The sequence below is a fragment of the Numida meleagris genome, chromosome 3 (genome assembly GCF_002078875.1).
Source record: "Numida meleagris isolate 19003 breed g44 Domestic line chromosome 3, NumMel1.0, whole genome shotgun sequence".
Lineage (NCBI taxonomy): Eukaryota > Metazoa > Chordata > Aves > Galliformes > Numididae > Numida > Numida meleagris.
In genome coordinates this window covers 79529442-79553731 of record NC_034411.1, presented here as the reverse complement: position 1 = coordinate 79553731, position 24290 = coordinate 79529442, and the positions used below count along the sequence as shown (strand labels likewise).

Below are 24290 nucleotides of genomic sequence, written 5' to 3'. Positions count from 1 at the left end.
CTCAAATCTTGAGCCATGAGCTCCGGCTGAGTGCCACAGCCAAGGGCTGTCATTGGGTCAAACAGGGGAAGAGCTCTTGAACTCCAAAGTACAAATCTGCAGATCTTGTATAGGGGTTAACAGAATTTCAACCTGCTGCCCAGAAAGACTAATCTTACTTTGAATTCAATAGGCACTGCAACGCTCGGCTCCTCAGAAAATCAGGATGGTTTGCTGATTGCCGCTCATTAAAATGAGGATTTACTGAATTAGGTTTTGGATGAACTCTAGACCTCAGAGCGTAATTTATAATTAAGAAGAATATGGAAATATTAATATTCATTGAATCAAATATTTCTAGTGAATGTTGTCAATGTTGCTCATGCTAGGTAAATGGTGGGTATTTTTCCTGGATTGCAGGATGCTGTGATTTATCAATTTAAGCAAAACTTCATCCTCTGCCATCATATGGGGTGGATTCACGGGAAACAAAATCCAAGAGGAAAAAAAGATCAGAAGACATGAGAGTACTCTTAAGAAAACCTTTAATCTTATATTTGTGCATTTCTTTGATAGAAGAAATTACACACTGCAACTCATTCCAGGACAGAAAACTGGCTGAATGCCTGTTGCATTCCAGTATTTGAGATTCAGATAGAGGACGCCTATACGCACATGGGAATAGAGCAGTGCCATATAATGAATGAGAACACGGACGTTTTGAGTCTAACTTCTGCCAGCAGTGATGCAGAGAAGGGCTTCGTGCCTCTCATTTTCTCAGGGTTTCCACGTGGGTGCCACGAGGCCAATAGGTTCAGACAGCATGCAGAGACAAACTTTCAGTGAAAGCCAGGCATTGTTGCTGTTATTCTGTAAGATGGGTTATGAAACAAAGGCAGATATGTACCAAGCAAACAAACAAATGATTGCTGGTTAAATAAGAATTGTGCCCCAGGGCCCAGATGCTTGCTTTACACAGGCAGTTTAAGGTTTAGTTTCACAAGAACTGAAACCCACATTTAGCTTCGTAGCTAGGGGAAGATCAGGTACAGGAGTTCAGTTAGTGCCCTTTGCCAGTCCAAACACCATTTCTAGTACTACACTACTAGTAATTAACTGATCTCTAGTTAATTACAGCAGCTGGGTTATCCATCCTTGCCATGAGAATTACTAAGCAAAGCCAAAAACTTGTTAAAAGCCTTGCAAAACACAGCAGCACGTAGCTTGAGTCCTACAAACTCTCATGATATCACAGTGAACGGTAAAGGAAACATTTAAGACTGCTATAAACTGAAAATGAATGGGAAGGCCTGGGATGTGGGGACAGCAGATGGACCAGCAGAAAGGCTGTAAGAGCAGCTCCCACATCAACAAGCTCATCAAGATCCTGTCACAGCAATATGCAGTTTTCAGGTTATCGGGAATACAAGGGGCAGCCTATGCCCAGGCTAAAACAAAGACTTAAGCCATTAAGGGGTAATGGTGGGAAGATGAAGACCAGCTTGGAGCTCTCGGTACCTCAAAGAAGATGAGAAAGGACACAGAAAATCCTAACAACTCTCAGAAGTGGAACAGGAAGAGCATCAAGGGGCACTTCCAAACCCCACTGCACTCCACAGCTCAAGCAGAGACCAGGGGATACGAGGGCTTCCCAGCAGGCACGTCTTGCACTCTGGTCTGCTGCAAGGACCCCTGAGAGGCCAACGAGGTATAAGTGTCCTGGTGCCCAGCTGCTGGACAAGGCTGCTTGAGTACATCCCTGTTAGTGTTTGTATGTGGTAGTACAGACAAAACCAGTTTTGAACCATCACCTCCCCTTCCTATGAGGCCTTCCAACATTATTTCAACCCACAGGAGAGAAGAGGCATATGGCTGGTAGGAAGCTATACGGCAAGGAAGGAAACCCAGAGAACAGAGGAAGTGAAGGGAGTTGAGGGAGAAGGTAACTGTAGCGCTTAGGTGAAGAAACAGCCAAAACCAGATAGAATGAATGACCATCGACAGGGAGGAAAGTCACATCCAAAGCAGCATGAGTTTATGAGAGTGAAAGAAGAACGAGGGTTCTGGGGCAGTGGAAAGGTTCATACGAGTGACAGAAAAGGTCTTTATGACAAGGTTTGAACAAGACGTTTCAGGAAACAGGAACGTGGAGAAAAGCCTTACAGGGTACAGGACGGATATGCCTGTCTGCTGCAGCTACTGTGGCAAGGAAGAGTTGAGTTAGCATTTGTGCCCTAAGTACAGTGCTGCCATACTCAAGAACAGATGGACACACAGGAGGTATCTGAGGCAACTTTGACTAAGTAGCATGGAAGAGCTTTGTGCAAAGATTTATGTGGGAAGGGAGCATTAATATCAGTGGGACATGGCAAGGATGGCAGAATCATAGAAAGGCACAGGCTGGGATTTCTGCAGGTCATCTGGTCCAACCTGCTGCTTAGAGTCAAGAAATAATACATGAGAGGTGAAAAATTCCCTTGTGTCTTCACAGATACAAGGTTAAACCACACCTACAGGCCAAGTCAAACCAATCTTTGGTTTTCTACAGCTGACGTTCCCCTCTGGAAGCAATGCTCACATGTTACTGGAATCACTACTCTATTCTCTCTCTGCATTCTTTGCTGCAGAGCACAGAGTTTTTGACTATCAAAAGCAGATACACAGATACTCACAACAGTCAGCCTGTAGCTCACTCTAAACACACACACACACACACACCCATCGCAAAGACATGAACCTACCTCTCAAGCAAACTAGGCTGGTGCTGGGCCAAGTGAGCCATGCCTGTCAGAGGTATCCTAGCAACTCCCAGCAGCCAGGGGTCCTGGCTGATGGTTCACACTGATCCAATTGTTCTGCTTCTGCTGACATCAAAACTTTGCAGCTAATCAAAAGCAGAATTCGAAACAGGAGATCACATTAAATATGATCCAGCAAAAGAAAATTTTACAAATGAGCAAAGTCACCCAGGGCATCTCTTATGCTTAAAGTTGTCATCTCAGGACAAGAGGAGATCAGACTTCATGAAGTCATGTACCTCTGGGAACAAAACCTCCCTTTCTACAGTGATTCTCCTGAAGCTGTTAATTTCTGCAGTGTAGATCCTTGCTAGTCTTGGCTTTAGAGCACTATGTAGAACTTATTATTATTTTCTTAAATACTAAAAGCTCACCCTGAGCGCTCTCTAGTCTGTAAATATCCACAAAAATCCTGCTGATGCTCTTGTAGCCATTTGCCTCAAGGCATTTTCCTAATCAGATTCCTACTCCTAACACGCCAGATCAGATATTCTTCCACTACCCCTGACAGAGCTAATAGACTCTGGGCTAGCAGAATTAGAGCTTCTGTCTCAGCACCAGCAATGAACCTGAGGCTACCAGGTAGCCCAAGCACACCCTCTCCAAATTTCCTCATTTGGAAGCATTATAGATTTGCAATTAGCCTCTTTAGGCGTGTATACAATAGGCAAAGAAAAATTAGAAAAACAGAATTTATCAGAGTTCTAAAAAAAAAAAAAAAAAATCACTTTCTTTGATTCCTTAACTAGCACAAAGACACCGCTTTCAAGCACTTCCCGGCTCGCTATTCTTACCACTGTAGTGTTCTTCAGGATTCAGTTCAGAGTTGTGAAAGGCATCCCAAGTCCTCCTCCTACAATCTACATCTCTTCTCTTGCATTACAAATAATCTACCCTACCCTTCCCCCCCACCCCAGTTCAAAAAATCTTCTCCCTTAAAATTTCCTGTTTCCTCTGTCAGGTGTGTCCTAACACCTGATCACATTCATCAGGTGCTCCTCAGTGGGAGACCGTATTGCCCAGGGCAGTAACCATCTCCCTGTGTATTCCAATAAAAAAATTTAACAAACTTTAATGATCTTTTTGTAGTAGAACGGAGGAATTTTTTCCAGCACAACACGTTTGACAGCCTTATGATCTGAAAACCTAACAAGCAGAATCTACAACAGTACTTAAGCATCAAGTCATCATTACAAATCATCAGAACAGCTCACATTCACAACCTGCTTTTTATCCCCCCAAATGGAATGTTCTGCAAACACTCTACCACTGCTAAAGCAACATGCAGACTGTGTGGATATAGAAGTCAAGATCAGGGGTAAAAAAGGAAAATGTACACCAACGAACCCAATCATAAGGTCTAGAGATCCTTTTAAGGCCTTGCAGAAGCTGCTTCCAGACAGTAGAAAACCGTTACTTCTCAACATCAGAAATTCTGCTTGCAGATGTTGAGAAGGATCCAGAAACTCCACCCTCCTGCTCCCTCCAAGCCCCAAGTGCTTGATTTATACTTTTTCACTAGAATGCCATTAACACACAAATAACTCTAAAACCGCAAACTTAGCAAGAAAAGACAATAAGCTGTTGAGACAGAAAGCAATCAGGGGAAAACTGAAAATATACCTGTGGTACTGTTCCCAGCAGATTAATTTATTTTCACCTTCCTAGAGGATATACCTTTTTGTGTAAGCCAGCACAGTGTTTGCTTCAGGAAACGTCTGTTAACAGAACGTGGACACTTGTGAGCTTAAGAAGAGGCTGATAGTACGAAGCAACTGAGAAACTATACATTTATAATTGAAACAGCAGAGCGCAACAGTTCAGCATGATGATTAGAATTTGCCAGATGTTAACGGGCCACTGTGCAAAGAAAGAAACAAACTAATCAACCCTCCATACACTATGTGATCCTTAATAACCACAGCAATTACATCATTGTTTTGTGTCCTGTAATCCTCAGCCACAGGAAACAAAAGCAAACAGCCACAGCAACATCTTCACGAGCACAGCTCCTTAGTCTTGAAGGGCAGTACTCATCCACAATTAGGACAAGAAAGTTATAAGATAAATAACCACTCACTCGCATATGCTTGACATGCTTACAAGCAGACTTTTGCCTCTCAGAACACTGTATATCCCCAAACATGTAATTGAGGAAGAATAACACAGACAATTAAACTCACTACTTCTGGCCAGAATTAAACTTGTATTCTGACACACAGTAAGTAAAACAAATGAGCTAAACCCTGTAATGTTATAATAAACATAAGAAGGTTTGCACTGTAAGCGAGCAGGTGAACATGGGTTGCTACCACTCCAGCATGATTAGCGAAAATGGTCCCACACACCCGGTCTGGATCTGTGACTAATTTTCTTCCTGAATGGAAGAGCAAAGAAAGTTACTGCATGATGCAGACAGCGGCCTTGCTTTTCAGAAAAGCCATTGTTTCTGCAGAAATCTTGATTCAAAGCATCTTGAAATTATGTTAATCCTCCTCTGTATTTTAGTATGTTTTAAAATCAGGCTCATAGGGAGCATATCAGAGAAGCATTTAAAAATCTGCCACTCTAGTAAAGAATGATGATCTTCATGTAATTATCTGGAATGCCTCTGCTATATACTTCACTGCCTACAATTCTAATTTATGTACATGCACCATGCAGTGAGTTGCATGACTAGCAATGTCACAACCAAACCCCCTTTCACCCTCCCCCCCCCACCAATAACACAATATAAAAAGTCAAAACTTTTTGTTAAAGATGGTCTACACATACAAATTTTACTTAACTCTTTTAATAAAAGCATTCTGTTAAAAAACAACTTACTAATGATTGGAATTTTATGTAGAAAATTCAAAAATTACCAAAAATGGCATTATATAATAAATACGATTATATATAGTAAAAACCTGGAAATACGAGAAGAGTTGGGTAAGTTTGGTATTAGGGTCTCCAGAAAACCTTTGCAGAAAAGAGATCAGCTGCTCCTGAGTTAGTTGTATTTCTGTTGAGGTTGTTCTGAGATAACATGATTGCAGCGTAGAGCATTCTCTTTCTACCTGAGGCTTTGTGCTAGTCAAGTCTCTTCTATCAGTTTCATGACACTGATGTTACATATGCCTTTTCCTGATAGAGTTTACAGGCTCTATGAATGCCTGAGAAAGCAAACTGAAGCTTGAAAGAAGTAAACCAAACTAAAAGCAGTGAACTGTGAGCAGCCTACAGGTAACAAAATACTTCCTACACTGGCTAGCCAGAGATGCACATCTACTAGCTGCCCAGAATGCCAGCGCTGCCACTTAAAAGCTTGTTGCCTTCTCAGCCAGCTAACTCTGCCATAAATAATGCTGCCTTGTGAGAAGTATGACTTCACTGATCTATCGCAGTATGACACATAAGTCTCAATAATTAAAAGAGAGCGATAGCAAGAGAAAGACTGTGAGCACAAGACAGCGAGAGAGCACAAAGCATCTATGAGTGCACGTAGGTGAAGGGTGTGCAGGAGTGTAAGCCTTTGTAAGACCTTCCCTTCCTGGAGCATCCCTAGCAGCGCTGCACTGACAAGCCTCTGGCACCCTGAGCCACAGCTGCACAAGTCAGATGGTGCCATGTGGCAACAAGGACCATCAATCTGAAGCCAAGATAGGGGTAAGAGAATCTTCTCTGTCTTAAGTGGCAAGCCAGCAGCTATCTCACCTATCAGCAAGTCCCTCAGGACAACTTCACTGTCTTACTGCCAAAATAGTCACTGCCCAATCTCCAAGGCCTGTATTTGGATATTATTTTTTAAAGTAAATTTCCTGCACATAGGTTAGGCTGTTCTATCAGAGGGCATCTTTCCTCTAAACATATATATGCATTTAAGTAAATTATTCCTTCATAAGGCTTTACATCTGAAATGTTTCAAATCAGTATCTAATAAATATTACGGGAAAATATTTATTCAGGGTTTACGTGTGAAAAATATAAAATATGATCATTGTAAGACTACTTCTTCAATTTCATCTTCTAAAGAACCCAGGGTTTTAAAAGCTGGCTTGCTTCCAGCGTGTTGCAGACGGTGTCTGTTTAGGTTTCTTCCTTCACTGAAAAGATCATTGTCTTCTTTCACTTTGATTTTACTGTTTTTATCAAGAAGGGTATTGCTAGATTCCCAATCTATGGGAAAGGATGTCATATCCTTACTTTTAGGAAGGAGGATGGTATTGGCACTGCTTCCGAAGAGTTGTTCCATTAAATTGGACTTCTTTTCTTTCTTACTGTGGAAATCTGCATTTTCCTTCACGTTTTCATCTAAAGAGTCACCTTTTTGATTAAGCCAGCTTGGTCTCCCTGATACTTTTCCAAAGGAAGGTGCATAACTACCAAATGTTAACTCACTACTTATATCTACGGTCCTTAAACTTCGCTGCTTCTGCCCTTGTGCTCTCGTGGCATCCTCCTGGCTGTCGTCTTGGGGAAATCCATTTGTAACCTTTCCTGGAATTTCAAAGAATTGATCATTTTTTTCTTTTTTCTCTACAGAATCAGATTTTCTTGATGTATTTACAAACAGTGTTTGGGAAACCAGTTTCGTGTTCATTACATTTTGAGTTTCTCTATCAATTTCATTCATTCTGGCAAGGAGAAATTCACTTTTTCGACGTTCTTCCAGCATTTCAGTACTTTCTGTGTCTATTTCAGGTTTGTGTGTTTCTGTTTCCATCTTTGTTTTATCTTCTTTATCCAAGAAAAAGCTGCTTTCTTTTTTCATTTTGTCACACTCTTCCTTTTCCCACTCTGTAGGAAATGTTTAAACATTAGTTATAACATCTCAGTCTTAAGCTGCCTTTATAAGAATATTCTAAAAACAGTGCAAGCAAAAGCCATTGAGTATGCAATATGTTCTTTTATGCACAGTGTGGTTTTCCTATAGTAAAAATAATTATTCAAAAAATTACAACTAAATCCACTGGATTCTCTGCTAAGATACAAAGGTATACTATCATTTTTATAAAAGGATTATGACATTTTCCACATTTTAGAAGATCAGGGGTAATTAATTTCTGCTAAATGCCTTCTTATTTCTTGGGTTTGAAGAAAAATTAATATAGCATCACTGATTTTAATAGTTCTAATTTGCACAGTACTTTGTTTTTCTTTGTCAGCATCACAGACACCAGAATATATGTATATATTTTTTTTACTGTAAATGGAAGCATTCCTGTAAGGCTCTCAGGCAAGAAAGTCACAGATAATCATTACTGTTTTGTGTGTGATTTAAAACATTCTGCATCTGCTGCGTAAGACACCTTCACACAAGGGTCTCACGTGCTACCATATGAATGAGGCAATGAGAGTGCCTGTGCTAACACCAAATGGCAATTTGCATAAATGTAAAGGGGCATGCAAGCTGCAAAACAGTAATTAGCTACTAATGTGTGCAAATACTTACGTGTACAAGAAAAAGAAAGCTTCTAAGAATTTACCTTTTCAAAATATTTTTCTAACAAGACACAAGACACAATAACAAGACACAATAGACACGTGTTAGGTCAAAAGCTGAATATGACTACTTGGCCTATTCAACACATTGGCATTTCCTTTTGCACTCTTAATTTAAACTGCTAATTGATGTTTTCACGAAGTTCCGTGTTACCTACTGTACTTCCAATCAAGCTTACAGAAATAACTCCAACAGTTCAGTTTCTATGTATTTTCAATCACAATATATTGAAAATATCATTATAACAAGTAAAATAGCTACCTTTCTGTATGTAAGGTGGGGAAAATATCAGCTTATACAATAAGAAAACATGGTCAGAATCATCTTAGACAGGCAACAGAGCAAATTCTTGGCCTGCTTAAGTTGTGCACTGATGTGGGTGGAGGTAGGGGATTTTACACAGAATTCAGTTAAAAGCAGCTGTAGATATTTAGATTTCTTCCTTGTCATCTACAGTAACTGCTTCCGTTCATTAACTATAATCACTGAAAGAGTATTTTTACATGACAGGATGTGGTTCATCTGAAATACTTCAAAAGGTATAAAAGACTTATAAACATAAGCCACTAACATGTTTTGAAAACCAAATGAATAAAAAAAGCAATATTAAGATGTAATGATCGAAACTGATATTCCTCAAATAGCCACAGCAAATGATTCACACAAGTGAAAAGATAAATTACTATTTCGAATGATATAAGTGAAGTAAGTAAGCACTGAAAAAACAGGCCTTATTAAGGAAAGCAGATTTGTGCTACAACAGTGGCAAACTACTGTCTGCTTTAATAACATCTAGCAAATCAGAGATAATGTCAGCATTTACTTGCTATGTCATCCTTGTTTTGTAAAGCAAAACCTCTCAGACTTCAATATTTTTTGCGGCTACATACTTAATCACATCTGAGCACAGGATTCAGATTACTTTATATTCCATTTTTCTTTCTGATCTCTTTGCATAACATAACTGAAAATAATTTTCCACTGTAATGATCTCTGCAAAATCATTTTGCTCTTCTCACAAGAAAAATAGCAGTCTCACTTAGTATTCTATGCTGCATTTTCCAGCTTTCAGCTGCCCATTTTCTTACCATCACGTAGCTTTTGAAACCTCTCCTCTAGAGCCTGCAGTTCCTGGACACGTTTCAGTTTCTCTTCCCTTTCTCTGTCTTGCTCTTGTTTTGGGAAGTCTGCTTGCTTTTTCCACTCTTTGTTTTGAGGCTCTTTTTCCTGAAACAAATTGATACAATAACAAACTAATGCAGAAAAATAATAATTAAATCAAACAATATCACACAATCTTCTATTTCATTCTCAAATTACATTCTTTACCGCTAATGATAAAAATGAGCAAGACATCTAAGCCAAAGCAACTCTGACAACTCAGGGATTTGGCTTTATAATCTTATCACCTCTAACATGTATCTGAAACAAAATGAACAACCAATTCTATTCCGTATTACACATTTCAGGAACACTGCAGCTTCAGTGTTATAAAACTGTCACTGTGTTAGAATAGGTTTCTTTAAAACTCAGTACTTGACTTTAATAGGATTTTAATAGGAAAGGACTTTAATAGAAGCCAGACCCCACTTCGTTTTTGTTTTAGCAAACAAGCAATTAGTTACCACAATCTGACTTCTTACTGAAGTGAGTGGGTTGTAGATTCAGACAGCTTCACAACAGTACTTAAATTTATGGAGTATCAAGTGACAAACAGTGAGAGAGAAAGGTTCATTCTTGGGTGAAAAATCAGCTAATAAGTGTATATATAGACATATAAAGGAAAATACACTTGAAAAGATATTAATGTCAGCAGTAAAAATCACTAGCAGAAAAGCAAGGAAGAGAAAGGCAGCCTATTCCAACATTGTGGATGCTAATCTAGTGGCTTGTGCCTATTTCTCTAGGTGCATTTTACTTTATATTGGAGTTTATTTTACTCTAAAATAAGTGAAACAGGCTACCCAACTTTAATTTACATTACTGAAAGGAAAAACTGGATTTCACAAGCTCTGCTAGTACCTACTGCATGGTTACAGAACTTACACACTGAAGTGCTGAAAAATGCATACACTGAACTTTATCCACACTTACAGAAAACATTCTGGAATAGAATGTATGAATGAAGGAACCAGCCATGCAAATACTTCAGTCCTATCAGGAAGCCAGTCAAGACCATCACGAGACTATTATTTCTTACAGGTAGTCCCAGCCTTACATAAGTAAAGTGCATCAAATTTGTACCAGAACCTGTCTAATTTTACCTTACAAATCTCTAGTTCTAGCCCAAGCTCACGGAAGCATTAGGAATACTTCTAATTGTACTATTCTACAATAAAAAGGGAAACAGAAAAAAAAAATACAACAAAAAAATCCAGCCACATTCACAAAGCTGGATAAATGATAGAAGAAATACCAGCACTCTGACAATAAGAGGAAGCATTGGATTTATGGGGCGTGAAATAAATTTGCAAAGTAAAAGAAACCATAATTAAGACCAAAACAAAGACAAAGCAGCCAGCACTGTTACAACAGATTGCTCAAATAAGCTTCAGAAGTAAAGAAGAGGAGAAAAACAAAATGAAGTCTTGAAAGCTTCAAAGAAATGGCAGTGGCAGAAAAAGAAACAGGTAGAGTTAGTGGCTATCAGTAAGACACAGAATGTGGTGAACTGTCACGAAAGAAAGGCACACAATATTTCTGGAAGGGCAGAGTTTCTCTTAAAGATCAGAATACTTTCTAAATTATACCTTCTGTATACTTCTTTCCTAAGAAACAAGCTGTGCATTCAATATTCAGTCTGATAGGTGAATTATTTGCAGCAGGCCTCAAATATTTTTTTTTAATGGAACTCACTATTCTGGGAAGAATCCTCTCTTTCTTATCTACTGCGTCATCACAGACAAATTCTGATTCTGAGGGAAACTCTACCGGTGAGAAGTATCCACTGGTCTGTACTCCTTTTGTGAGCTGCGCTCCTTTTGTAATATTTTGGTTGTTGGCTGTAGAAAATAAAAACAAATCGTATTTTCACTTTAAAATTCCCCACTATATACCTATTCCTCATTTTGAAATATTTGCAAGTATGGAAGTGCAAAGCGTTGACGAGTTTCACATAACTGCTTTCAGCACCTGTTACACACTAAGTGAAAAAAAAAACAAACCACAAAAACAAAAAAACCCAAACCCACATGTAAAAGCACATCTACAAATAGAAAAAAAAATAAAGCTACTTATAAAATCATCACAGTATATTGAATATTTGTTTAAAAATCAGCCACAAAATATGTTTTCATCTTGTTCCTTGTCACAGAAGGTACATTCAGAGAAGTAAACTCATTAAGTTAAAATTTACTTTTTTGTATCTTCCAAGCACATAAACTTATCTCTATTAAAAAATATATTTTAATGCCTGAACTTAAAAATGGGTTAACAGTGGAATATCTATACTAAAATAAGCAATAGATAAACTGTTTGAAACGTTGGCAATTAACTATTTAAAACAGCCCCAGAAATTCCTTCTTCTGACAAATAGATTCTACTGATCCACTGAAGACTGTCCGAGTACACACACAGCCATACATACACAAATGTATATTTATGCTGGTAGCATAAGGCTTAAGGCTGCCTTGTCGCTCCAGAAGAAAATTCCTGCAATGATGCTTTTAGAAGATTATGTTCTGGGACATATGTACTCTGATGAAAAATGTACCGCAGCCAATCTGACAAACTAAATTTGAATGGGGGAAAAATATAAATAAAAAACGTTCCCAAAATACAGCAGTGACATTTCATATTTTTAGCCTTCAGTTTACTGTCATGCAGACATCACCTACGATCTACTAGAAATTTTACTGAACAATCTCCTGGTCCTCCTTCACGCAGGAAGATCTGATATGAAAGAAATTAACAACACTGAGGGAATTTGTGGTTCTAGTTCTGCTGCAGTTACACAAGAGTCATCCTGTGCCCTTCTTTTGTAATGGGTGCTGTGTAGAAAGCAGTGCAAAAAGTTAAGTCTTCTTGGACAAGCAGTGATAGGGTCAGCACGATATAAACCTGGTAAAGTCTAATTTCAAAGTAGCAGCACTAATTTTTCTGCCTTTGTTGCTTTATATGTTACCTTTCCTTCTTTGAATAACATCCGTGCCTTTTCTCGGCGATACCTTCAGCATACGATTAGCATATATATTTTTTGCATCAAGTTCTCTTTCTTTTTCCTGAAAATGAAAGAGACATAGCAGAAGGAGTTACTAATGTCTCATTTATTAGCTGTTATCAAAGCTGTAAATTAAACTAAAAAAATACACATTGTAAACGGAATTGAAGTAAGGGCTTCAACAGTTTTGTCCAATTTTTAAGGAGAACAATCACATTCTTAACTTTTCTTGTGCTCAAAAATTCAAATAGAACTTTCCTCCATTCCTAAATCTCATTAGCAAAATACTCTGGAAAAAAAATGTTGCAGCTCTGCAGAAAAAATAAAACTAAATGCCAGTGTTTCCATAAACTTGAATAAGAGTTGTGATGTATGTATAGATTGCACAAGCAAACTTTCTGTATTGTAAAGAGTTAAACATTTCAAGGTTACTTGTCACAGGGTGTGTTAATACCATGTAGTAGTGTCCCACTGAATCATGTGGTAAGAGGCATATTCTTCTTTTGTGATAATTATTGAATAAAATACAGAAATGAACAGCAAATTACCAGAAACCATCTGATAATGAAAATATTTTCAGAATATCAAGCTGTCCACTAACAAATCGTGCTTAAAACATTCACTCTAAACAAACAGATTTTTGGATCACTAGCGCTGCGTGTTCAATAACTAGTAAGGCGACAAACTGCTGCATCTTCATTATATAAGAACGTTTGAAACGTGGAGTTTCCTTATGAAGGCGTGTTCTTTATAAAGGCAAATGGAAAAGGTAGAATACAGTGCTTTCTGAATCACACTTTTACAGCAAAATTCAGAATTTTGGCAACCAAAGCGGGAGTTAAATGAAACTGCACAAGTTTAGTAACGTATGTAGATCTCACAGCTAATCTTTACACAAGCCTACTGAAATGCAAGTACGTTAGGAACATAAATGGCTGTATATAGCTGCAGATCTGATTTTAAAAAACAAGTCTTCGATACCTAATTTTCCAGTAAATCTTGTGGTTTAATAACAATTCTTGGCTATGTACTTGCTCTTGCTTTTCCTAACTAGTGCAAACAATAATGATAACATGGAAACACTGCAGCTCAAAAAACAGGCCGTAGGGTCAGAGCACAGAATTTTTTAGTTTGAAACAGGAAAAGAACTCTCGTGATATAATCAAGTACATATCAGAAAGCGCAACCGCTGCTAAAATAAAAACTTGATAACAGGTTCTTCCAAAGATAAAATGCCAGAACACAAATACCAACTTTACATTGCTTCCCATCTTACCTTCAGCTTCTGATTTAGCTGAAGAAGCTCTTCTTGGAGAGCTTGATTTTTTTCTTGAGCTTCAAGCACCTTTTTTTTCTTCAATTGTAACTCTCGTTGAAAACTGCTACCACTTAATTCAAGATTTTTCTCCAGATCCTTCGATTAAAGCAACAAAATAATACTTTTTAATAACCAAGAACACTTCTTTTTTTTCTTTTAGTAGTCAACGTGGTTAAAAAAAATAGCAACAAACAAACATCCTAGATTCAAAGATCAACTCTGCCACTACTATGACACTAAATACATTTAAACCCTAATCCTAACGCTTGAGGAGGCAGGCATAGCACTTGCAGGTGCTGCTGCTCCTCTTCCTGGAGTAGTGAGGGGCAATCTGGGGACATAACGGTATCCACTAGGGAAGGTTCTTGAAACAGGCAGAGAATGCATCTCCACATCTCTAGTAAAATCTTGACCTGATAGTTTAGAAACGAGATGCCTCCTGAAGAGGAAGAAGATGGGAAATAATTATAAATCTTCTACTAGAAAGAAATTTGTGACGGTTGCTTTGTTTACATACCCTCACCTTTCAATAACTGTTTTAAGTGAATCTGTAATGATGAGAGAAGGAAAAAAAGAAGAAAAGACACTTCCTTCGAAGGCATGACTCATTTTAATATTATCCACTGCTACTATAAATGCTGAGATACCTGATCAAGAAACTCCAGGTGCCAGATGGTGACACTACAGGGTGAAGTGATTTGAGAAATGTAGCAATTTCTATTATGGTATTTTGGGGTTTATTTCATGACACCTTTCTTTCCAGTTTAATCCTTTGGATTTTTAGTATCTATTATCACTGTGATATAATTTACATTTAAGTACCGACACATACAATTATGACCAACATAATTTCAGCTAAACATAGCACTGCATACAACTACCAACAGTTTAATATTGCTAACGCAATAATTTTTGTTGAGTTTTAAAGATATATCCGTAAATATTTCTGCTAAACAAAACTAAAATATACTGAAGAGATTCTTAAGATGGATGCCCACAAAATGTACTAAAGCTTATTTTGATATTTTAAAAAATTGCTGTAATTTTCTTCAGCTCAACTCTCAGATGTGCAGATTAGGGGGTCAACAACAAAAAAGCCTGCATATGAATGCAGTTCACATGATTAAACAAGATTTTTTTTTTTTTTTTAAAGAATTTTAGTACATGGTTCTCTAAATATCCTGTAAATTTTTAAGAAATGCTTCCTCTTCAGGAGGATGAATTAGACTACATAAAGTTACATTATAGCTGCTCGCATTTTTGAAACATTATTACTAGTTCTAAAAATATTCAAAAGCACAACTCCACTGCATATACACGGACACGTAATACTTAATTTGTAAATAGCAAATTTGAATGCATGACTACTGAGTATATAACTATATAATCACTTCAGGAATAATTTTTGCACATAAATAGCATCAAGTGAAAGAAAGATTTTCTACTTGCTCCACCGCAGTGAAGAAAAAAAACCGAAGAAAACCAAGAGCCAAACCTACGCATAAAGCTCACCTAGTTAAGAAACATCTGAACAAATATTTCTTACAAAAAGGCGGTCATCTCACCTTAATTCTTTTTTCACTCTCCTCTAGTCTGCTCTCTGCATAGGCTAGTTTCTTAGCCAGGTCGTCTCTTTCGGCAAGGTGTTTATCTGCAGACAGCTTTTTCAGTTTCTGCAAGACAGTTTTTGTGCGGTACAGTTCATCTTCGGAATCTTTTAGCCTTCTCTCAGTGGCACGTTCCCTCTCTTGAGATTTTCGCAGGCGCTCCCTTAATATTCTAATCTCATTGTTGTGTTGAGCGATGAGCTGAGAGATTTCGTTTTCCGTATCTTCAAACTTATTCAAGGCTTTCTCCTGCCGGTGCTGAAGCCTCTTCAGTGCCCTGTTTTCCTTCCGCAGCTCATCTAGTTTGATATGGAGTTCGGTCAGTTCATTTCGGAGCTCATTGATTTTCAGCAGCCTAGCAGAAAGAACTCTTTTGGTAACAAGATCTATATCTTTTGCAGGAGAATCCCTAGTGAGGCTCTGAGAACGGAAACCCCACCGTGTCCCTCTCTTGCTTGGTGCATATTTGGAACCCAACTTCTTTGTGGCTAAGAGAGGAAAAACAAAAAGCATGTTTATTGCAAGACAATGCAATCTGTCAACTCAGACATGATTCTTGGAATCAAGTTCTGCCTGAAACAATTTTACAATACTTAGCAGAGACTGCAGCTTTCAAATCAGAAAATAAAAAGCATACATGTGATTGGCTTATGTTTCTTTCCATAGATTAAAAAAAATACTATGTCTGTGATTTACTGAAAGAGGTAATATCTGCAGCCATCAACATGGAAGCATTGTAAAGTAATCATCTATAAATTGTATCAGAAATAACAGACATTTTGATAATATTTGATTATGTTTATTAGCACGCTTAAGATAGAAATACTGCACTCTTATGCATGCAATACTTTCAAATGCTTTTAAAATTGCAACAATTAGCTGAGCGCTAGCTAGTTATGTATTATGCAAGACGTAATTTTCTCAGACAAATGCAGCAGTGTTTTCAAATCCATGCTGACAGATAAAACTGCAATTTTAAAGGGTCAAAAAAGCCTCCAAAGCAAAATCATAAATCCTATGAAAATTCAGTTGTCCCTCAAACAACTTATTCTTATATCACAAGTTATTTTCCCACAGAGAATCCTTATTTGATTACTAGTATCCATCACTTGCATTTCTATTTGCTATTATTTTATTACCATCACTGCAGATAAAAGCTAAGTATCAGTGTTTCTATTCTACTTGCATCTCAGGCAACGCTGAAAAGAATAAAGCACATTACACACCAAAAATACATCTTAAAATAACTGAATATACAGACAGCTTAGTGGAGGAAATACTCTGAGCACCAGTTCATACAATATATAGACTTGAAAACTGGTGTATAGAAATAATGCGGTTACGCACACACAGAGTATGTATGACAGCAAATCTTTCCTTCCATTTAATGCACACCATGCTTCTATTCTACAGACAATGTTTTTCAGCAAAAATAACAACTTCAAAAAAAACAGGAAAGAAAAAGTTTTCTTTTCCCTCCTACATGACTAATGCTTATGTAACATTCAGGTATGAGAAGATTAACTAATACAGGTACTGCATGAATCAAGTCCCTCCTGCTGACAACTAAGCACACTCCCATGAACCTTGCAGTCTAGCCTTCAAACCCCTTCAAGAATTTCTCCACATTAAGGGCAGAACAGAAAATTCAATACCAAGTTCGTACTTTTGACCATATAATTAAGTTGGGGAACAGTGCATTTCAAGAAAAGCACTACGTTCACCATGCCTTCGTGTAATAATTGTGTTCAATTTTAGCTACACCAAAGACCTACTCATTTCTTCGTCCACTCCAAAACAAATAGAACAGTGGAACTGCAGGTTTTGTTTCTCAGACACCCAACCAATGAGTGCTATGGAGAAGATGCACTTCCGAACATAGAGAATTTCAGCAAAATGTCAGGATCCAAAGAGATACTCTCCCTGGGAAACTTTGCCATCAAGGATTTACAAATGAAACACAGCATTTGCTTAAGAAAGGCAAGCATGCTTTCACTTCATCAGAAAATGCATGCAACTATTTAGAACCACCTGTCAAAATGTGGCAGAGAGGCTTCATAACCCTACTTCAGCCCTGAAGCTGTATAACCATTCTCTTCCTTTTTGCAGGGGTGTTTGCTTTCCCCCCAGTCTCCATCAACAAAGCAGCTCATGTACATGAGGTGTGTGTGAAGATGCTCAGAGTGCAGCTACATTTTATCCTCAGGGAAGGCCTACAAAAAAACCTCTTTTGAATTTCCACTCCACAGGTGCCTCAACTTTCACTATACATTTTTTCTGTCTTGCAGCATTGGTGATTGTTTTTTTTGGTTTGTTTTGTAACCACACCTTATTATACAGGAAAGCTCAGTCAAGTACACTTCCACAACAGAAGGATCTTTGGGGTATTTTGTTAGAGAGACTATGTCAATCATCTCTCCTTTGTAGACTGCGTAGTATTGCCTTGCCTTGGGTCTTCTTGTCAAAGACTCAAAGAGAACCACAGCATGATGCAACAAAGGCTAGTTTAAGAGCTGTGCTCTCCTGTTAAAAGAAACATGAGTAATTCTGAAAACCAAAAATCTCCCTTTTACAGCAGTAGGTTAATTTCATTTTTCAACTGAACAGTTAGAGTCTACCTGCCACCTGTAGTATAATTCACACAAATGTTATTAGTAGATTCCTAGAACAATAAATTTCCACTTTTATTCCAACTTTCAAAGACAGATAACTCTTTGGAGAAGTTATAAAGGAACCGTTTCTGCTATCTACCTACCTTGGTAGTGCACAAGACTGTCTGAAGCTCTTGTTTTGTGATCCTGCTTTTCATGGCTTGTAGATGGATAGCTTAGAGTAGGTGACTGGCCAGATGAATGAGATGCATTATCTTCATCCGAATAATAAGAGTCACTATTTCTATCCCCATCTGATCTTCTGTCTTGTTCAGAATCCGGGCTCCTTACCCTTTCTCCCATTATTATTATTTTTTTTTTTTTTAGATTTAGCAGCTTTCCAGATTCTTCTCAAAGACTGCTCATTTTGACACAAAGGACCTTTTAATATTCACAGCAGCAGAAGCTGGATTATTTCTTTGTGTTTATCATCTTCATCTCCAAAGCATGAGATTTTTGTAGTTCAGCTCAGCAAACAGAAGTTATCATTCCGAATGCATTTTGCTGTAACAACTGAGAGAGATAAAAAAAGTGAGAATGGCTTCGCTGTTAAGAAAGGTAAAGGAACTGTAAAATCACTCAGAATTCCCATAGCCTTATGACGATCAGCTACATTAGCCTTATCATTTATATTAAATGGGACAGACGTCACTCTAGGAATTGAACTAGTACTACACAATAGTTTGAGGCAATTCACTGCCAAAAGATTATCAGAAAATTACCATAGCTAAATCTAGATTAAGAACTTATTTCCAGACTAGAGAGCAGATAAGTCTCTGGAAAACAAACCAAGTGAAAGACTGAAGCTATTTGGGAAGCTAATATAAACAACGCTGAAAAACTTTCTAACCCAATAAACTGACTAATTCCTATGACTAGAACTGAAACAGTGTTTGTAGAATTAGACTAAGCGTTCCATGTCTCAACTTCTCACACCCTGATGATGAGAAATAAAATACTCAATTAAAAAAAAATGAATCAATCTGGAGTGTGCTCCTTGCACCGGGAAGCACTCTTGTACCCTACAACTCCTAGTGCGACATGAACTGCTTCCAGAACTGGTAGGAGCACATATATTTCTGTCATGTGCTTTATGTGCAAACGCACGTACAGTCTTTTTAATGTTTATTTTTAAAGTATCTGATAAGAGAGACCACAATGCTGGTATATGGTAAATATTTCCATATGGTAAACATTACCATATACCAGGTGTAAAACATGCAAACCAGGTGTAAAAAGGGAATGACTGCTTCTGCGGACTGATTTTGATGTAAGCTGAAAAAAATCTAATCTCTACATAAAAATCACCTTTTGCATTTTTGAGACACTGAGAACGCAGAGCAACTACATCAGAAGTTTTCCTTGCCCTTCTCAATCAAAAATAATTTTCACATCAGTGCATGAAGTATTTTACTGACTACACTCAGCCTCCTGCACCTTCCGCCTCTCTCCCCACAGTTCTCAAGCTTATTTCTCCACCTGTTTCCCATCTTTCCAACCTCAGGACATGAAGCCTCTAATGGGTGAATAAATAGGACTCACATCAGAGCCCAGCACTTCTGCCTGTTGAATGACATAACCATTTAGAAACGGGCTAGGAGCCCAAGTAAACTATGCACAAAAAAAAAAAAACAAAACCTGAGCTGCTTTCAATCAAATCTCTTCTACACTGCAGGGCATATGACATACCTGTAAATGAGCTGCAAAATTTTCACCATATTATGTCATTTTGCTATTCCAATAAAATAAACGTAGCATGCTTTTCTGGCCTTCTGTTCCCCTGTCTATACACAGAGAACTGCATAGCCAAGCAGAACAGAAACATCAGCTGCCAAGACAGTTTTTGTTACAAATTCAAGCTTTCCGGCCCACTATATTGTTAGCACCCACAACTCTGTCTCCAGCGACTAGGATGGATTTGTCCTCATAACCTATAGGGCAGGAATTAGAGGAATAAATACTTCAACAGATATCTAAACTGAGATGCTGCTGGGAAATAATTACTGGATTATTTGGAAGAGAGTGTTTTTCTTTACTTGGGGAGTAACTTTCTAATATAATGTTTTTTTTGAGCACCTAAATATTTTCAAAGAGGTCAAAATAAATTAGATGCCTGAAACTTATGTCAGAGTATTCTGATGAAAACAGAGAGATGAGCAGTGCTTGAGATCACTTGTCCTAGAGATTCCTTAGCACATGCCAGAAGGAGTAAGCTGTTGTGAACATTCAGATGATCAGCATCGACTATTCTCTTTTCCTTTGCGTTCATGAAGTCAAAGACATTTCAGGAGTATACACCTACCTGTAACTGTATTACCTCGTTTGTCTGTGAATGTAACAAAGACCTCAGAAGCATTAATGAGTGCAAGACTAAGATTGTGTAAGATATTTGACCTTAGCAGGGCACAACCATAATCCCAAACAGCTCTGCTCCTCAATCTTGGTCTCACAGAGTTTGTTATCTTGCTCCTTGCTTCCGAACTGAAACACAGGCACAGTTTTGGCAACCACCTGCTCTCTACAGGGTGCACAGACTGCATTATGTCTGTCTCCACAAGATAGAAATGCAGGCAATACAGAAGATAGAAAATTAGATATAAGCTAATGTTAAAATAGTAAAATAACAAAAATCTAAAGGTAACACTCCGTAGGACTGTAACAGGCATCAGACTACTTCAGTCATCCTGACTGAAAAGACATGAAAACTGAATTTGTGTTTGTAGCCTATAGCAAATGTGGTGCTGTCACTGCTTGCAAGAAGTCACAGTGTTTATTTTCAGCTATCAGAATGGGCCACAGGACTTGTCAGATGTTGTCTGCTCTCATCTTGGATGCCTGGAGCTTTACGGTAGTTTATTTAGCTGCAAGAAAATTAGCTAACCACCACATGATTTATCTAATTTTTGCTTAGCTTTATACAACTGTATGCTCTCGCACCTATAGTTTGATTTATAACCAGCAGATAGCAATAAGCAGTTGTTATTCTGCGCAGAGCAAACTAACTGTGACCCTTGGAAAAATAGAGCATAGAGGATCACAGGCATGGGATGACTGTGGGGACCTGAAAGTACACAGGGCAACAGAGGGGCCCTGCGCTGTAACAGCTCACCAGTGGTCAATTAATTACTGCTCACCAGACAATACAGCCTCGGAGAAGGGTAAAATCAGTTCTATAAGTAACAAGACATAGAACAAAGGAAAAGTTCTCAACGTGTAAAATTCACCATATGTAGTAAATTCAGTTACGATACAGAGCCACGAACTGATGAGGAAAGAACAAGGCGTACAGTGTGTTAACAAGCATAAAAGCAATCCCAGATGGACCCATGAAGAGAAAGAAACCATCTAATTCCTCTAGTTCCTCCTTCCAGGAAAGGATCTGGGATGCTGACGACTTCCCCCCTCCCAGACAAAGCCCTTTGGGTCCCAGAGGGAGAGTCGGTGGGTGAAGAAAGTTGGGTATCAGAGGTTGTACCTCTATTGCTGTAACTGCATAACCTGAACTGTGTTAATATCTGGACTAGTACTAAGCCTTTGATTAGGCCATTAAGATTTTAATTAGATTAACAATCAGTTCTCAGCTCTGTGTCTAACATGTGTTCCCCTTTTTGCTCACAGCAACAAGCTGAATGAAACAATCTGGTGGGAAGTCAAGCAGCACGGTCTACCTTGGAGTGCTGAGGTGTGCACCCTGGCATCAGAGGCACCACATCCACAAGTGTTAATATCAGCATGCCTAACCTCCACGGCAGTAGCAACTTCTCTATTGGGCAGGTAACTTCAATGGTGTGTGTACAGCCAAGGTACACCCTACTTTTGTCTGCCGTTAGGACACTGAAGGACAGAAAGAAATCTTCACGCGCAAATTTTTTCTTGAGAAGAAAGCGTATATAAGCAAAAATAAGTGGTATTGCATTTGGGGAAAAATATAAGTGTCTGCAATTCAATTATCAACATGTCTAATTACATATATAAAACAAGAGCATTCACTTTCACTTACTAATTTAAAGATGATCAGTCAGTATTTTTATAGTCCCACAAGTACTCCCTGAATAGGCAATAATCTTTTGGAAGTATGCCTTTCACAGCAGTACTTAAAGCAGAAAAATGGTATTTTGTCAAGTACCATGTAAAAACTTATCCACTTCTGTACTGGATGCTTGCTTTTAAGAATATTTTCATGGAATCATAGAACTGTCGAGTTGGAAGGGATCCTTAAAGGCCGTCTGATCCAACTGCCCCATGCTGAACAGAGACACCTACAGCTACATCAGGTTGCTCAGAGCCTCGTCCAGCCCGACCCTGAGTGTCTTCAGGGACAGGGCATCCACCTCTCTAGGCAACCTGCGTTAAGCATTACTTTGACATGTAGCAAAGTACAGTAATTTCTGATGCTCTCTGGATTTTTTCTGGAAAGAGGGGAAAAAAAAATAACCAATGGACTGAAAATAAATTGGAAAAGTGTAAACAACGGATGCTCCCTTGAGGAATCTCCAAATACACTTCTGAACCTTCAATTGGTTTTCAGTTTTATAAATTGGTAATATCATCACATTTTCCATACAAAACAGGAAACCTCAGTTTGTCAAGCTTTGCCAGATGCCATTTTCCACCAGTTTACCGTGCAATTTGATTAACATAAAAAATGCAGAGTTTATCTTTAGAGCAAAAGAATCAGTAGAATAGGTATTCAGATTTTACTTTAGTTGGCTTAAGGATTACTCAATTAAGAAATTCTTTGGTTCATTGACTTTTCAACTGTTACCAACTAGCTTGAGTTATTATAAAAATAACGGAAAGTTTCTTGAGTAAAATCCACAAAGATATTGGTTTTGTCCCAGTACATTTAATGATGCTTTGAGGAGGGAAACATTGTGAACTACTGAAAAAAAAAAAAATCCAAAACAATAAAAGGAACACACCAACAAGCCAAAGCAGAACACCCCACCAAAGAGAACAGAAACCCACACACACTTTTAGAAGCTGAATGCATCAGGATCAGACCAACAGGACCCATGAGGTAAGTCTGGGACTTGTACAACTTCAGAAAGCTCTGTTTTCAGAATTTCACACTCATTTACACCAGCAACGTCTATCTGCTTCTACTGTTTACACATTTTGTCTTGAAAAGCCTTTAGTGTTAGTGGAAAGAAAGAACACAACCCAACCTAAACCCATCAGCAAGCAGCTGGGCTGCAGGTCGCTGAGGAGCAAGAGACAACGCAGCGCTGCAGAGAGCACAACACAACTCCAGGGATGACTGAGGGCTGCCTCCCATCGCTCATAAGCAAAACACTGAACCAGAAAGCAGGCTGTAGGGAAAACAAAAATAGTAAAAGAGAGAGAAAGAACTACTCGGAAGTGCTGAGGAAACTACTCGGCCCTGCAGCGCAAGGCTCAGCCCAAGCGCCGGGCCCTCAGCCTCAGGGCCCTCCTGACGGCACACAGCGCAGGTGCTGACCCCTAACTGCACGGAAGAAAGCAAGAAAGCAGCGTTCGGACAGAAACGCTCACTTAAGTGACTGGAATACTGAACTTCAGAGCAAATCACTGCCAAGGAAAGCAGCCTCCCTACTCTTACCCCACCTTCTCCACGTCTCAGCGCCGCAGCTCTGCTACAGCCCGTTAAGGAACCCACCGAGCGTTACCTCAGGCCAACGCTTTCCAGAGGCCGCACCTCAGCCCCGGGGGAGCGCTGCCATCTCCTGCCCGCCTCGGGTGCTGCTGCTGCTCGGCCGCCCCCGCGGCGCCGCTTACCCAGCTCAGGCCCGCGGCCTCAGGAGCTCGGCCCTTCTCTCTCCCCGACCCTCCACTCCCTCACCTGAAGGCCGGGCCCTCTGCCCTGGGCCCCGCTCCCCGGCAGGGCCCGGTCAGGCCCGGCCCAACCCGGCCGCCGCTAGCTCGGCCCGCGCGGCGGACGCGGCGCTGTTGCCACGCTACGCTTAAAGGCGCCGCGGCAGCGATCAGGGGCTATTGACAGCGGCTGCCCCAGCAACGGGGCGCGGGGGGAGGCGGACTCTCCTTGTCAGCCATTGGCTGTCCGCGCTGTCAGTTTAACGTCTCTGGAGTCTAATTGATGTCAGTGGAAAGTGACGGCTGCTCTCATTGGACGGAAGATAATTTCGGCTTCTGAGTGGCTTAGGCACTGCAGAGGGGGCGGGACGAGGGCTGGCCGTCGAGGGTAGCGCCGGATGCGCTGCTTCCGTGCTGCGGTGCCATAGCGGCGCCTGAAGGCGGCGGGTGCCCCGCGTCGGGCCCGAGGCTCTGCCTCTTCGCCGCCATCTTGGTTTGGT

The 24290-nt window shown here is 39.4% G+C and overlaps 1 protein-coding gene across 5 annotated transcripts; it reads right to left on the bottom strand.

Moving 5' to 3' along the window:
* LCA5 (LCA5, lebercilin) lies at positions 508–23975 on the bottom strand. 5 transcript variants are annotated; one of them, XM_021390557.1, is made up of 8 exons: positions 23819–23975; positions 18102–18510; positions 15305–15834; positions 13698–13835; positions 12386–12482; positions 11119–11264; positions 9351–9489; positions 508–7556 (listed from the first exon to the last, which is right to left on the bottom strand). In XM_021390557.1, exons 2-8 carry the CDS (start codon positions 18298–18300, stop codon positions 6754–6756), a joined length of 2052 nt encoding a protein of 683 aa, XP_021246232.1. In that variant the 5' UTR covers positions 18301–18510; positions 23819–23975; the 3' UTR covers positions 508–6753. The 5 variants fall into 5 exon arrangements, with proteins under 5 accessions (XP_021246232.1, XP_021246237.1, XP_021246235.1 ...); XM_021390562.1 differs by having other exon boundaries at positions 11194–11264; XM_021390560.1 differs by having other exon boundaries at positions 23755–23908.

Bases quoted from the DNA above. Each gene is read 5' to 3' on its own strand.
- LCA5 (XM_021390557.1), bottom strand. From the start codon at position 18,300: ATGGGAGAAAGGGTAAGGAGCCCGGATTCTGAACAAGACAGAAGATCA. The intron at 12,483-13,697 runs GTAAGATGGGAA...TTTCATTTTCAG, and splicing joins AGCTAAATCAGAAGCTGAAG to GAAAAAGAAAGAGAACTTGA. The intron at 7,557-9,350 runs GTAAGAAAATGG...CATTTCCTACAG, and splicing joins GTTTCAAAAGCTACGTGATG to AGTGGGAAAAGGAAGAGTGT.